Below are 17189 nucleotides of genomic sequence, written 5' to 3'. Positions count from 1 at the left end.
GAATAATCAATAAAGATTCTGACCACTCTTGATGATTGCAGGAGGAGTTAAGTGTTCCCACGATACTGTGCTAGAATGTATATACACCACTTTATAAATATTCAAACTCTTCAAAGTGAACGAAATAAATCTTTAGAAATCACTGGTTAGAAAAAAGGAGTTACAAAAATATAGTTATAAAAATAGTCAATTCACATCTGTAATTATGTACGACTGTTGTGTAATTTGCATATATATCTTTCTAAAATGGATTTCTGCGACGAATCAACAAAATATGTAAACAAGATAAATTACATGTTGTTTTCACTGAACTTGAAAAAAGATTTTACAAAATTCTAAAAAAAATATGAACTTTATAAAAAGACGATTACAAAGTAAATGGACAAACATTTCATAAGTTATGAAGCATTGATTATGAAGCATTGAAAAGGTTGAAAATGAGCAGTCTCCTAATTAAGATCAGTATCTCATCATGAGTATTTGATATGTTTTATTAATCTTATTAAAGAAAAAATAAAAATCAATAGGAATATTTATGCATATTTGATATAATACAATATAATAACATTTCATAAGTTATGAAGCATTGATTATGAAGCATTGAAAAGGTTGAAAATGAGCAGTCTCCTAATTAAGATCAGCATCTCATCATGAGTATTTGATATGTTTTATTAATCTTATTAAAGAAAAAATAAAAATCAATAGGAATATTTATGCATATTTGATAAAATTGACTACCAAATGAATTTAGTATTTTAAATGTTTGCATATTAACAAGCTAGCGTATTAATTCTTACTGTACATTTTGTTATTTTCATAATTGTTGAATTCCTGTTCAGTTATTGCATAGTTTGAGTTTTCAAATACAATGTACATGTATATTCTAATTTATAGTTTTATTTTAACATCGGATCTCATACCGACACTTTCTGTTTTGACGTTATTATCGGCTATTGCTTTTCATATCTTAATACCATACATCTTGCCAGAGTTCAATTATTCAATTGATAGTTCAATGTCAATGATGCGATCAACAGATGCATGTTTATGATCACTGTTTTCTGACAACTTATCTGTGTTATGCAGGCTCAATAACGTCTGATCCGCTTTCAAAATTATATTTTGTTTAGTTCTACCCATTGTATTCCCGTTTAGAACCTACGCTTTCACAAGGGGACAATACGCTGCTCTTCGTGGAATGGCACGAACATTTCACATTGAAGATTCCATGATGACCGCTGTATAGATGTTTCTAACTTTGAGATGTCACCATTTTCTTGTTTAAACGTTGAAATCTGCTAAAGCTGGTGCTATGGGGTGTGGACGGTAACTCGCATTTCCCAGTACCGTCCCTGAACAGGCTCAATAAAACCGAATCTGCAACATTTTCAATTTTGTCGTTTTGATTCCGTTTTTCTCTATTTTGATAATAAATATAATATACATGTATTAGCTATAAGCATGGTACAACGATAGAATTATCCCGATGCGGTGCAAGACGACCTGTACTTTTACAATAGACAAAACCAGTTTTCCAAACATCTTCTATGTCTTGTAAATCTTTAGAATTATAGAATTTACTGTTATTATCTGACGTGTGTATCAGGCTGTATGTCCTTTTAGAAACGTCTAAAGTTCGATAATAATGTAAAGCAGCTGATGTAACTTCAGAATAATCTATAATATCATTTTATATTTCAAAATCCGGTGGTTTACATGTTTCACTAGAATTTTTTTAAATTAATATTGTACGTTATATCTCCAAATATCAGCTTTAGATCGTTAGGTTGTATCAATCGAAATATAAACAAAATTTGATTACTTTTAGTATAAATATATGATGAACAATTTGATCCTAGAGTGATTAAATTTTGTTTTTTTTAGTTCTGTCTAGAGAAAAGCACTCTTTGGCACGCAGTTCTTGAGTAATGTTATTCTCCCATACGATAAACTTTTGTATTGTTGAAATATCCAATTGATCAAATTCCAATTTGATTATTCTGTCCACCCCATGCCCGTGTCTGATATCGTTAATGTCAAACAATCTAAGAAGATTTTTATTTGTTGTTGATCTGCCCAGAGATGAGTCTAAATCAAACAATTCATGACTAAAATAAACACTGACATTTTCGAAATATTTCGCATCATCGTACTTACCTTTAATATAATTATGAGGCACTTTAAAATTTAAACTACCGTCCGGATTTCGCTCGTACTGAGTGAAAAGAAAAATTACCGCAGCGCCCCCTAGTGTTATCACCAGTCCTGACATCATCAGAATTCTATAAACGAAACGAATTCTGGATCTGTGGTCTTTTTTCAGTCTTCTCAGATCGTTCATGCCTCTTTTGCCGCAGTAAACGACCAAGGAAAATAATATCCGAATAATTACCCCAGCTACCGCAACAGAAGCTTTCATCAGTTGAAAATAACTTATGGCTTCTTCCCGACAGCCTATTATGATGACATTGATCACAATCTGTGGAACATCCTCAAGCCATACCGCTATTGCCGACAGTAATTCAACATCCAACCACGGATTTCCTCTGAAAATATCCCGCCATAAATTTATTAATTCCAATGCAATGGTTTGAGTACCTATAATACAAAACGCCAAAAGAGCAAGACGTGTGCTATCCTCGGGTGGTCCGTAAACTAATCCCTTCTCTGCGACAGCGACGTCCTTAAATAGCAGCCAATCACTGATAAGATCTGCTACATCAATCAAAATGATTGACAGAAAAATCAGAAGTTTGAAAGTAAACTGCGACAGAATGGTAAACTTGGTATAAGTCCATCCGGGTTATCATTTGCACCGTTCATTTTGTTGAGGGTTTGCTCTTGCTCCCTAGCTCTGAAACAAATTGTCAAGTTAATAGGGAATGTGAAAATATCTTACAATGACCTCAAAACTTAAAGTGACATTATGCTCATTTTTCATTGTCAGGTTGAATTGATTTGACTACATATTTGTTAGGATTGACTGTTATAATGTATATTGATTAACATTTGACATTGGAAAATATTTAATTTAATACACTATAAATTTGCCTAAATTATTGAAAGAATGCCCAACTCTTTTTATAACCTAAACGTTACAGTTACGTTTCGCTATGTGAGTTATTTACTATTCATTAGAAATGAATTACAACATTAAGAGGAATTGTGGCAGAATAAAAACTTCTTTTGACTTTCACCTGTTCAGTTATCAAATGTCTTGTGATTTGCCAAATGTAACTTTAACCTGTGTAAAATGATTGTGTTTCCGTACATTGTTGGGCAATTTCTCAGTGAATTTGTTTATAACGGAAGGCCTGTAATACAATGTATAATTACGTGGAAGTATTTATTATTAGACATAACAACAAAATTATTATACATGGAAAGTGTTGGCAAGAATGAGATACTTGTTACGATATAACATATATTAATACAGCTAAAGTGTTCCAGAAAAATATATAATTATTCATCAAAGAATCGGTCATTCTATATCACTTAGAACTTTATAAACATTTTTTTTTCAAGCAACATTTTTATTAGGCACCGACTAACTCAGTCTAGAGAGAGCATTGTGATCTTGGGTTTGCACGTGACAAATGACCTCGGACGTTGTGCATGATGGTATATTGTCTGTAGAAATCATGCAGAATTAGTAGTCTATCATGATCACTTGCGGAGAAATTGCTAATTACTGCTTAGTTATCCAGTACAGCCGGTTAACTGGATACATCAAAAGTCTATTTAATTCGGCGTACAATTCTACAGATAAACAAAGAAACAAAATACATTGCGTTTAACCCATTACGTTAAATACACGCATTTTAACGTCTTTTTCTCTTCCCCTTCCCCCTTTTTGTTTTCTCAAATGGTTGAAAAATGCCTTATTTAGTCCCCCAACACTTGTTTTTGTTTGAGAAATGTTGTTATCACTTTTTCGGCGCGGCCTTCTATCCAGAAAGAAGGCTTGCCAGAAGGTGCATGTGCCCCCATCTGTTGGGGGGGGGATTGAAGGGGGCGGGAGTTCCACTTTGGCACTTGTTAGAGGCTAAAAATGACCCTAGAGCGATCATAAGGAAACGTGCAACCAGCAGAAAAGCCTTTGACTCTGTCTCAATCCATTGGGAAGTTGCAGCACTCTGAAATCAATATTGATGCAAAAATCAACGCAAAATAGTGATTTTTTGGCAATTTTGAGATGTCCCCTCGTTGCCATGGTAACAGGAAATTTAAGACTGAGCATTTTGTCACAAAGGCAATGGTCCAGTCAACACTTGTGCCAAGTTTGAGTGATATTGAATCAGTTTTTATAGTTTTATAGCAATTTGAACTTGTAACGGGTCATGCAGTAATGGGTTAAATGTATCCTGTAAGCGTATTACACATTTTTTTCTTTCGTTTCTTACATTTGTTTTAATATGTTTTGTGGAACATGAAGTGTTTTCGCCCCTTTGTGTACTCGTCACACTCCTATTTGCTCAAAATATGAGAAACAAGATCAACAAGGAAAGGCGGCGTTCAATGAACGCAACCCCCATATGACCCAGCAACAAGAACCAATGGCAAGGAGCCCGGGCGGACCCCAAACAAAAACAGGACAGGGCAAAGACAGAGCACGGACAGGTCAAACATAAATGATAAATAATTTATAATTCATTAGGAATTCAAAGAAAATAATAAATGGCCCACAAAAGGGAAGGGGACAGGAGACAGGGGGAAGGGGGGGGGGTTTAATCAAAGAAATAAAAACTAGAGGCAATGGGGAAGATACTTACCGTAGACAAGAAAACAACAAGGGACACAAGCAAAAGTGTCACCAAAACAGTATGAAACAACATAGACATACATCTGAGGAACAGGGTGGGGCGCCGCCTTGGAACGGTCAGCAGCATAATTATGACTGCTGGGGAGTTTAAACCGGTTAATGGTGCCCCAAACCTCGCTCAATATTCGTTCTATTTACCAGGATTGTTGTCGAAATATGAACAGAGGATGTTATCTCCGGCTTGTAGACACCACCTGTTTAATTGTCAAATAATCTTGACGTATTTATGCAGTATATATATAACCGTTATGACTTTTGGTAAATCGGGCTATGTGAATATATATTTATTCTATTTCAATATACAGATAAGTTAACGTGGACTCAAGTTAGCAATGTAGCAGTCTGATATTAATAGCTTTTGCATCTAGGCCTAGCAGCTTAAATAAGTGACCGATATAGGAAATATAGAATTATCTAGGATGTATTGTAACTACTTTCTTCTGACATAACAATCATATATGATAATGAATAAAACTTATTAACCTCTGTCTTTCTAAAATGTTTACAGCCTATAGCAGCCTAAAGTAAGTCATGGACAAAGGAAATTTAAACACGGCTGAAAATGTATTATAATCACTTTCTTAACACGTTACAAGTACTTACGAAAATTGATATGAAGAAGAGCAGTTCGTCATGACAGATAACTGATGACAACAGTCAATCAATTAATCGGTTATAAAAAGATTGTTCTATCGCCTTAAATTTCTAATAAAGAATATGAAATACATGATAACATCTTGTAAATGCTTTGTTTTTGAAAAGCCATCATCATGGGTGCAGGGACATAAATAATAAATTATTAGTAACAAGTCATAGATAATATGTAATAAATAGTAAGTAATAAAGAAGTTTTATTTCATTCAAAACCTATAGGCTTAAAAGCCCATAAGATATACATATACAAAACTTTATGACGAACAGTTTATACAATTGACAATAATTTCTTTATAGCAATATTTGTTTACAATTATTATTTACTTAGGAGAAAGTTTTTCAACCTTATTGATCCTTACCAATAGTGACATATTTTGAACTAATTTTCAGGTTACAACATGTATATCACTCCAGTTTTAAAGTCAACCTTTCAACGAAACGAAACATAAAGGTGACTGACTGGAGAGAACATAAAATAAAGATAATCTACATGATTTATATGTTATTTCTATTTGTGATTTACATTTACAACATTAATATCCATTATAAAAATACAACAACTGTATAACACGAAAAAGTGACAATGCATGATTTACCAAATTAGATAAATATTTGTAAAACATAAACGATCTTTAACAATCATCATATAAAACTTCGTTACGTTTTTTAAAAGCATTGTGTATGAAAGTTCCAAGCATTCTTACTATCATCTGGCTTTTGTTATTGATCAGGTCTATAAATTTGTACATATTGTAGCTTTCGCCAATATTTAGCTACATAGTTCATCGAATTACTCGCATTCTGTAATAAAATGATACTCTACGACTAACACGTTACAAAAGTTTCATAATCGTTCATTTACTGGTATAGTCGCCGGCTTGACCAGACCTGCTTCTAATTGCAGTCTATGTGACCAAACTCTTAATCTGACAAAAGATTGACAAAATCTATTATTTGCAAAGTGTTCAAAGTAGGGTTCAAACCTGAAATTCGAAAACGTTTGATAAAACAATGCTTTACAAGACTTATCTAATCTATCATGCCAATTCTGCTTGGATTAAACATTTGTTTAACTAAAGAAAAAAAACTTTTACCAATATCTTGTTGCAGCCATATATCATAAAAACCAAGTGTACAAAGTAGGTTTGTTACTAAAGAGCACCAATTTACTTTATTCGGTGCATTTCAAAATCAATTTTGAGCAAAGTATAATCATTACAAAGATACGTATATATTTTATTTTGTATGTACGACTTTATCCCAGTATTTTATGATATTATAATAGTGCACAGTACTAAAACTAAATCTACTTAGTTCACTGTAAAGTAAAGAAAATCATTTTGTGAGGCCTTTTAACTCCAAGATTTTTGTTGGAAAACTGTATATGTTACCTGTCTGTTGTCAAATCTTTATTTAGCAACACCACACATTTTAATTCCATAATTTAGAATAGGAGCTACTAATTTATCAAAAAGATCAAATTTATGCTTAGGATTTATATATATGAATTTATACAAATGCTGGCTTATTTATCTTTTAGCTTGTCCAGCTAGTGTACTTTGTGCTGTAGTTAAAGATTCACCACTTGTAAGTTACAAACAAATTCAATTTCTTCATTTCTTAAACAAATTATCCAAACCACCAGACTTTTTATTCTTTAATTGTTTTATAGCATGATTTATTTCATCAGATAAAAAAAATGATGTTTCATTCCTCAAACATAACATTAAACTCATTTTTCTCATAACGTTCTACAAAGTTAAAAAAAATCAAATAGTCTATATCATATAATCAAGACTGAGTTGTGTCGACGTCTACGCATTAAATGCATATCTCTTACATTTACAAATACTGTCCCTCTTTCAACCTTCCATTAGACTTTACTTTATAAACACTATTAACATATACATCAAATGTTTAATATTGATAACTTTAGGATATCATTCTTTCTCTGTTTCAATACATTGACATGAGCATCTATATGCATATCTATAATTTTCTACCTTTCATTATTACCACAGGTTATTTTATTAACAATTTAAATACAAACAAATAAAAAATAATTATTAGCTTCACATAGTGATTAGAGGATTCATTTAGCAGAATACCTGTATGTTCTTACTGAACACACTAGGAAAATCCAGTGTAAAGGATATAAAGCCAGTAAAAAATAATTCTATCAATATTCACTCCTCAGGCCCACTATGCTCTTGATGAACTTACAAATGGTAAATTTTTCCATTATTTTATTTATCAACAAAATATATTAAGAAAGAAAGTTATTTTATAACTTGTAAAACATACTGCCATTCATATATACAGCAATAATAGTTTGTAATACCTAAGATTAACAATTTAGTAAACATGAGTTCATTTCCCTTATAATAGAGAAAACCTGAAACCAAAACGAACGCCCTAAACAGCAAAATTATAAAACGTTGCAGGATCAGTTTTATTTAGCCATGAAAAGTCATGGTATTCATAAAAAGTTAGATGGCCATGTGACATAGCAGTATTGTTACATTGCAAAAAATCGGATAGCTTTCAACATCCGGTTACTGTTACACTTTGTAAAAACAATCATTCTATGCAATGAATCAACATAATATGGATAAAATCAATAAGATTATCGTTTGCAACAGTACCATAACCCATCCTTATACCCGTTTACTGGGGAACGTTCTTCTTGTATGAACATTTAAAAAATATATATATATACATATACCTCACACACCACCTTAAACTGCTGACGAAAAAGGTTTGACATAACAGGTAAATAACGAAACAATAAACAATGCATTATAAATAAAAATGAATATACAGTGAAAACTATAAAAAAAAATCTAAGATAAATAACAAAAACAAATGAAAAAAAATACAATTGACATTAATGTAGACCACAACGATATTCGGAATCCGGCTTTTAGTATAGAGATAAGCTGTTAAACTAAATTAGATAAATACAGAATCCCTAAAGAAAGCCCAACACGACAAAATTGAAAATGTTGCAGGCTCGGTTTGATTGAGCCTGTTCATGGACGGTACTGAAAAGTGCAAGTTACCGTCCACGCCCCCTAGCACCGGCTTAAGCAGAATTCAACATTTAAACATGAAATAGTAAAATTTTGAATTTAGAAACATCCGCAGATGTGTTCATACGGCGGTTATCATGGAACCTTCAATGTGACACGTCCGTGCCATTCCATGAAAAGCGGCGTATGGTCCCCAAGTAATAAAAAGCGTGTGCCCTAAACGAGAAAACAATGGGCGGAACTAATTAAAATTGAATTTTGAAAGGGGATCAGAGGTTATGAAGCCTGCATATCACAGATAAGACGTCAAAAGACAAATTTAAAAAGCAGGCAACATATCCTAAGGGTGATTCAACATTATTCAAGTAGGAATATTGGAACCACCCAACTAGAAAATGCCGAAAAGTTGAAACTAAAAATACCACAAGCACAACAATAATGTCGTGCTGAACGATCTTCAAGGATGGAAAATATAACATCATTGATTAAATGTACGGGGAGACTTTTTACAGCCGCCACACGGCACAAATAACACGGATGTGACCATAAAATAGATAAATACAGAATCCCTAAAGAAAGCCCAACACGACAAAATTGAAAATGTTGCAGGCTCGGTTTGATTGAGCCTGTTCATGGACGGTACTGAAAAGTGCAAGTTACCGTCCACGCCCCCTAGCACCGGCTTAAGCAGAATTCAACATTTAAACATGAAATAGTAAAATTTTGAATTTAGAAACATCCGCAGATGTGTTCATACGGCGGTTATCATGGAACCTTCAATGTGACACGTCCGTGCCATTCCATGAAAAGCGGCGTATGGTCCCCTAAGACTGCATTTCATGAAAATAAGTATAACAATACACATGCTCTTTAATTGAATTATTGAATACAAATATACAACATATTTGTTTACTTGAATTTTAAAAATAAAAATAATTAACACAACATGACATAAACTGCTGATAATAACAGCTCCTACCATGGGCCAAAATAAAAGCATTCCTTAAGACACGACGCCGCTTACTGGCGTCGCCAATCAACAAATGGTAAAATTTTTACAGTATTCACATTGTTTTATATATTCATAATCAACAAACTGTAAAATTTTCACAATATAAACATATTTTAATATATTCACAATGAGCACAATGATACAACTGTTTTATAACATAGTACACAATCATTCCATGTCTTCACAGTGAACACATCGTTTAATTTGATCGCAGTGCACGCATGTCATATTTCGAAGTGCATAGGTTTCTTAGTTCACACCACTCAAAGAGTATGTTAGCACATTCCCAAATTTGGACTTTACTGCAGGACACCTACTCAGTCCTGGCGAAAACAGGAATTCATGGTATTGCAAAGTCTTTTATATTGTGTTCGAATTTCGGGGATTCTAGTTGCGTAAATCATTGGATCTAAAACTGTTTTCAGTAAATATAAACATTGTGAAATTGTTAAATCATTTTTTCCGGATAAAATAAATCTATCTACAAGAGCTACACAAACTGGCGAGATGCATAAGAAATAGGAAGTCATAATTAGAAAAAACGTGACCGCTGTTTTTGTTGTACTGTGTCTATATGAAGATGGTTGCCGATGCATGAAAGACCGTATGGTACAGAATATGATGATATAAATTGGAATAGAAATAAAAAAGTAAAAAAGACTAAGAATAGTGTACAAAGCGCTTCCTAACAGGAACAGCAATAAAATGTTAACATGATAAAGATCAGTAACAACCAAGAGCGACAACAATAGCAAGATTGGTATACACCATAAACATGTTATAATAATGTTTCCGCGTCTTTTTGACATTAATGTTTTATACCGCAAAGGTTTCCGTACTTTGATAAAAATATCAACTGTTATTGCACACATTGTTCCTAGACTAGCACATTGTGATACCATGTATAAGAATAGAAATAAAGTAGCAACTATGAAATTCTGTAACCCTAGTAAAAAGAAGAAAAATGACACAAAAAAATGGCAACATGCCATCAAGCCGTCTGATAATGCCAAACTGAGAATGAGTTTCATCTGTGTCTTCAATTGTCCCTCTAATAACAAAAGAATAATTGTTAAGGCATTGAATAAAATACCAAATAATGCTATAGTACATTCTATAAAGGTAAAGTAATATCCCCAATCAAAGTTATCCATGGTGTTAGTATAGTTGAATAAACTTTTGATTGTGTCATTGCTGGGAATACTGTTGTTTGTCTTATCCATTATGCTCGTTGTTATGCTACTTATTGTATATCCGTCGTTATGTTAATAACTGATATAAACGCAATGCTCTTTATAATTCTTTGAATAATCTTCAAAACGTTCCTGCTTACACCAAATTATACTTGGTACTTATAATTAAGGAAAGCCAATGGCCAATTTGATTTATTTAAACAATGATTTATTGAGTCCTTTTTTCATTTTGATCCCTTGTCTGATTTAAACTTATGTTGCTTCGCTAAGTAATCTCTCTAAACGTATTCATCTTGTAGATTCTATCTCCTTTGATTTTTATAAATATCTCCAATCATTAGTCCTATATCCTCTTTCAACATTAACATATATCTCCAAAATGATATTCTCAGACAATTGTTCTTTGAGATTTTTACTTAATTTCAGTTAAAATATCTTTCATGGTACGTGTCTCGATCTGATTCTTATCATTTTATAAATTTTCACATTCTAATATCTCCAAAATGCTCTTCATCTTTCTTCACATTCAACATATTCTTTAGAAGTTACACTCTATGTTTGTTAACTAAACTCATTACGCATTTATTTCATTTAAAATTCAGTACAATTAACTTATTTTCACATTTAAGTTGAAATTATATCATTCTCCTTTTTTAAAATTTATTTATAAAAATCTGTGTTGTTAATATCCTTATTGTTTAACATGTTTCCTGACAATGATTAAATTCAGGTTTACTTAAGCCAACTGGACAGTTATTTTTTCACATTTAAACTTTTTTTTATAAAATTCTCCTTTTTTAAAATTTATTTATAAAATACTGTTTATATCCTTATTGTTTAACATGTTCCCTGGCAATGCTCAAATTGAGGTTTATATAAGCCAAAAGTAATGTGGGAAATCTATGTGATAAATGCCACAGCTACAATCATAATTGTTTTTCTTTCCAATCGTCAAGCGTGGTCATAAAAAAGGCGTGGCGAATTAATATTTCCGGTCTCCATATTTGGCAAGGGAACAGTAATTATTGGTTTATATTAACCCATTAGTGCATGAGCATTTTGTAAAACATGGCTGTTTTCATTGAAAAGTCTCCCGTTACAAGTTCAATTGCTATTAAACTATAAAAACTTCTTCAATACTAATCAAACTTGGCACAAATGTTGACTGGACCATTGCCTTTGTAACAACATGCTCAGTCTTTGATTTCCTCTCACCATGGCAACGAGGGGACATCTCAAAATTGCCAAAAATCACTATTTTGCGTTGATTTTTTTTCCATCAAAATTGCTGCAAATTCTCAATGGATTCAGATCGAGTTAAAGAGTTTTCAGCGTTGGTTACACGTTACCTTATGATCAACCTGGGGATTTTAAGCATTTTTGAGGCCTAAAAGAGGGGGGGTCAAAAGTGCGTTGTTTCGCGTATATATGAGGTAAAGGGTTAAAACAAAATGATAAAAGTACCTGAAATTACCCAAAATTGCGTTTTTCCATGTGTAAACATGGCCTGACATATAATTTTGGAGAAAAATTGTTGTTTTGTAGATTTCTTTTTTTTTAATTAATCACAACAAAATTACAAGAGTATTGCAGACTCGGTTTGATTGAGTCTGTACATGAGGGATAATGAATAAGTGCAACATCCCTCACGCCCTCTAGCACCGGCTTGAGCGGTACTCAATTCTCAACACTTAATAGTGCTTGCATAAATGATTCCGAAGGACCAGAAAAATATAACAACACTGAAGTGAAGTATGGGGCAACATTTTACAGCTGCCACACAGCACTTGACACCTGCTGTTGTGAAGTATAAAAATCTTGAAACAAAGTGATTCCTCGGAAGCATTAATCACAACAAAATAACAAGAGAATTGCAGACTCTTTCTTCTTTCGATTTTCCTTATATAGTAATGATATTACGGAAATAGCTCACAGTTTTTCTGACCCTATTACGGATAAATTTAATGCGAAGTTTACAATTTAATGTGCATATGTAATTAACCAAATTGATCTGATACTAAGCAAAGGGTTTAAGAGACCACTCTCACCCGAATGTTAAATTTTGACTTGTTCATTATCTAGCAGTTATGAACTTGATAATTTACATAATGATTTATGTACAATATGTTTGTGTATAGGTATATGACGAGAAACTATGTAGTTTAAGTCAATAAAATGTTCTTCTGCTTCTTGTTATCGTTATCATGTATATTTATGTTTTCCAACGTACACATTTAAATACTTTTATTATTATAAATATGCACTGTTCCCTTTTCATCACTAAGAACAACAGCAAATATAAAAAAAGGAAGGTGAATTAAAATATGTTTGAAACTAAAGTACTCACCCAAAAAGGTTTTCTTTTCTTTTCAAAAGTGTTATTTGGATGTTTTAAAAACAAAAAACAATAGGAATTAACATTTATATCTGAGCATGATCTTGTCTCTCTAAACGTTTAAGTTATAGGGAATTAAGCTCTATATTATGATACAAACTTATAATATTTATAAACAGTGTGATCATGTTGTTTCAATAACATTATAGTCGATTTCTGACTAAAATAATTCGGGAAAATATATTGCTTTTATTAAAGTACGGGGTTGAACGTTGGGCAAAGGATTAGTGCCTGTGCCAGTCGCTCATAAGGTGACATTATGTTTATTTTTTCACTGTCAATTTGAGTTCAATAAGTAAATTAATATATTTTAACAAATTGGCTTTATTATGGTGAGTGACCAATAATTGAAAATGATTCAAAAACATTTAAATTAACTACGCACAAGTGATCGCCATTATGAGACGATGTGCAGAGCGCAATTATAAGGTTGCCTGCCCCAAGATTAAGGTCACGCTTAAAGGTCAGGTGTTACAAAGTCTATAGTTCGTGTCGCTAAATAACTTTAAAACCGCTGAACATTAAAACCGCTGAACATTTTCAAAATAACTTGGCACAAGTGATCATACTTATGACACGATGCGCAGAGTGCAATAATTAGGTTGGTTCAGCCAGGTAAGGTCACACTTAAAGGTCATGTATTCAAAAGTCTACATTTTATGTCCGCTCCATAACTTTTAACCACTTTTTAAAAAAATAACTTGGAACAAGTGAGCACCATTATAAAACAATGTGTAGAGTTCAGTAATTGGGATGCTACCCAAAAAGTCAAGGTCACACTTAAAGGTCAAGTATTAAAAAGCCTACATTTCGTGTCCGCTCCATAAAAATTGAAATGTTTTTAAGATAACTTGGCTGAAATGATCATAATTATGATATAATGTGCATAGCACAAAAATCAAGTCAGTACCCACAAGGTCCAGGTCCTCATCCTGTCTACAGGTTGGGTCATGAGGGACTTTCAATTATCTTTCTAGGTAGCTTACGGAACGTAAGTGTCTTATTTATCCTGAAAATAATGCATTGACGGATTCTAAAGGGATTTCCGAGAGCAAAGCTGGAAAGCCGCCATATAACACATATTGTGTTGGTGAGATGTAAAACCAAAACAAAAAAGAAAACAAAAATGAAAATGATGAAATCATATATTGAATGATTACATTATAGTTTCACAATATACACACACATTTATGTCTTTAAAACTAACAAAAGATTAAACTTCCATTGCACCCACATCACTTAACGATCAGTTCACCCTGTCTCTACCTGTGCTTTACATCCAATCATTATCGGGAGATTTTTATTTTTTGACTCTACGTATTTGTATATTTTTACATTGTCCACAATATATATTAAGATCACAGGCACGTTTTCTGATGTCTATTTCATGAACGGGAAGGGCTAGAGACTTGAGGTCGGTCTCATTTGGAAGCTTAATACAAACGTGAAATAGTCATACAAGTTTCTTTTAATTATCTGGACAAATATATTTACAACATCCCGGCAAATTAACCCCTTGTTCGTAGACTCGAATTTGGAGTTTCCGGCCTTGTATTAACTTAAAGTATATTTTAAAGGGAGCATATATTTCTTTTTTTATTTTCACACGTTTAAGATGAACACAGAGGTTTTTTATCAATGTGGTGATATTTTCTCCCCATGTCCGATACTCGTGCCTGTGATTAAGAGAAACCATTAAGCGGTCAATATGCCAGTTTCCACAAATGGAGAATTATGTGTTTCCACATATAGAGAATTATGTTCTGTATACTAGATAGGTCGATTCATTTATGGTTAAAGATTAGAGTACCATACATAATGCGCAATTTCTTTATGCAAACAAGCAAATTCAGGATTTTATTTTAAGAATGACTGCAGGCAGGTCAGTTATTGCATAGTGTGGTTAATTTTCTGTGTAAGTTGTTTACAGAAAACATATTTTAGAAAAAAGTCCTTCGCTTAATGTTTTGTGCGCAAAAACTTGGCAAACCGATTTTATAGACTTATGCAAGTGGGATGAAGGCGGTATACATTATTTCTATACATTAAAAAAACCTTGCACACAAAAATATGAGTAGGGTTATCAACATTTCAAGAATATTTTCTAAAATACTTTAATGTATCCTGATAATATTTATAACAATGCTGGTAAATAATCAGCTAAAGCACGAATGGTGCTTTCTCACATTCTTGCAACATACCATCTTCAGATAGATAAGTACATACTTTTATATCCAGCCTTACATCCTGGAAGGGTGATCACGTGTCTGAGTATAAATATTATTAACTCAATAAATATTTTCCAAATGTGGCATGTAACAAGATGTTACATTTTCTAAAATATGACAAAAATGTTACACTGACATTTTGTGATTTAATGCTACAATGATCATGTTTTCCATAGAACATCATAAAGTAGTACCTATAGAAAACGGATTTTGCATATGTAGCAAAATCGATCCAAGAAATACATGTATCATCAATTTGAATAGATTGCAGAAAAGTTAAATAACTTAAAATGAAAATATTTTCAGTATATTTTCACAAACATATTACAGCACAGAAAAATATATACAAACATAACAAGAAAAGTTAAAGGGGTTGCATTGTAAAAGCATATGCCATATTATTTTGTTTATTATTCAAATATTGTAAGGTAAATGGAGAAATAAGCAAATTAGTTGTGGGAACCTTAAGCAGCGATCTAAAGTTAACATAAACAAATGTCACCTGAACACCCGCCCAGATATTGAAATACAGAAAATTGAAATAAAACATTAGTTGCGACGAAAAAATAAATGTATCAGACAAAAAAGCCTTAGTTTTATATCGTGCTTTAAGTTCGGGAATTCTAGTTGCATAAATTACTGGATCTAGAACAGTGTTCAGTATATATAAACAACTTGCAACGTCTCTGGCTAGACTATCTTCTCTGTATGACAAATCTGTGGCAATAATTATAACAAAAATAATAACTGGTATAATACAAATGAAATAAGTAGCCATTATCAGAAAAAATGTAACCGCCGCTTTAGTTGTTTTGTGTCTGTAAGAAGATGGTTGTCGATGCATGAAAGATCTGATGGAACAAAATATGCTTATGTAAATGGGCATACAAATAAAAAAGGACAAAAGACAAAGCACGTTTCCTAACACAAAAATGCGTGTCAGGAGTGCGATGTCGTTATGATAAACAGAAAAAAAACAGAGTGACAATAATAGCGAGCTTGGTACAAGCCATGTACATATTGTTATAATGTTTCCGCGACTTTGAGACATCAATATCCTGTACCGCAAAGGTTTCCGTACTTTGATAAAAAAAAAGCAACTGTTATTGCACACATTGTCCCCAAACCAGCAAATTGTGATGTCGTATATAAAAATGCCAACAAAGTATCAAGAATGACTTTTTCTATTGCAGTACGACCATCATGCATCATGTATGATTTCAATATCCTTGGGACAACATTAATTGTCAAAATAAAATGGGAACATGGTATAAAGCCATCTGATAATGCCAAACTGAAAATAAGTTTCAGCTGGGTCTTTAATCGCCCATTTAATGACAAAAGAATCATAATTGTCGAGGAATTTAACAAAATTCCAAAGAGTGATATCGTACGTTCTATAGCGTTCATGTAATAGCCATCCCCATTTCTAAAGCTCCAATTAAAGTAATCCGTTGTGCCAGCATTGTTAAATAAAATTTCGGTTGTGTCATTGTTGGGAATATTGCTGTTTTTCTTATCCATTATGTTTTTTGTTTTGTCAGTTACTGATATTAACGCAATGTAAATCTTACTTGCTTAAACTAAATTGTACAAATGTAATTTGTACTTGGTAGAAATTTTAGGCAAACAATAACATATTGATCACATTTGATTTTTTTTTCAATAATGTCTATTCTAAACTTTCGCTGCTTCAAATAAACGATCTGCTCAACGTTTTTATTTTGTTTGGAGTCTGTCTCCGAAAAGGTGTGTAAATGTCTTCTACCTTTAGTCCTATATCCTCTTTCAAAATTTCTCCCGGTTCTCCAAAATAATATTCCAATACAATTAATTTTTGAGATGTTTTCTTA

The 17189-nt window shown here is 32.5% G+C and overlaps 1 protein-coding gene across 1 annotated transcript; it reads right to left on the bottom strand.

Annotated features, from left to right (window-relative positions):
* Nucleotides 1-569: 569 nt before the first annotated feature.
* Nucleotides 570-3820, bottom strand: LOC132728277 (uncharacterized). The gene is made up of 2 exons (XM_060713893.1): nt 3806-3820; nt 570-2782 (listed from the first exon to the last, which is right to left on the bottom strand). The coding sequence occupies exons 1-2, from the start codon at nt 3818-3820 to the stop codon at nt 1865-1867; spliced, it is 933 nt and encodes a 310-aa protein (XP_060569876.1). The 3' UTR covers nt 570-1864.
* Nucleotides 3821-17189: the final 13369 nt, after the last annotated feature.

This window comes from Ruditapes philippinarum, unplaced genomic scaffold (assembly GCF_026571515.1).
Source record: "Ruditapes philippinarum isolate M1 unplaced genomic scaffold, ASM2657151v2 ctg693_1_1_1_1, whole genome shotgun sequence".
Classification (NCBI taxonomy): domain Eukaryota; kingdom Metazoa; phylum Mollusca; class Bivalvia; order Venerida; family Veneridae; genus Ruditapes; species Ruditapes philippinarum.
Note: the sequence above shows the minus strand (reverse complement) of the source record. Positions and strands in the feature narration are given on the sequence as shown.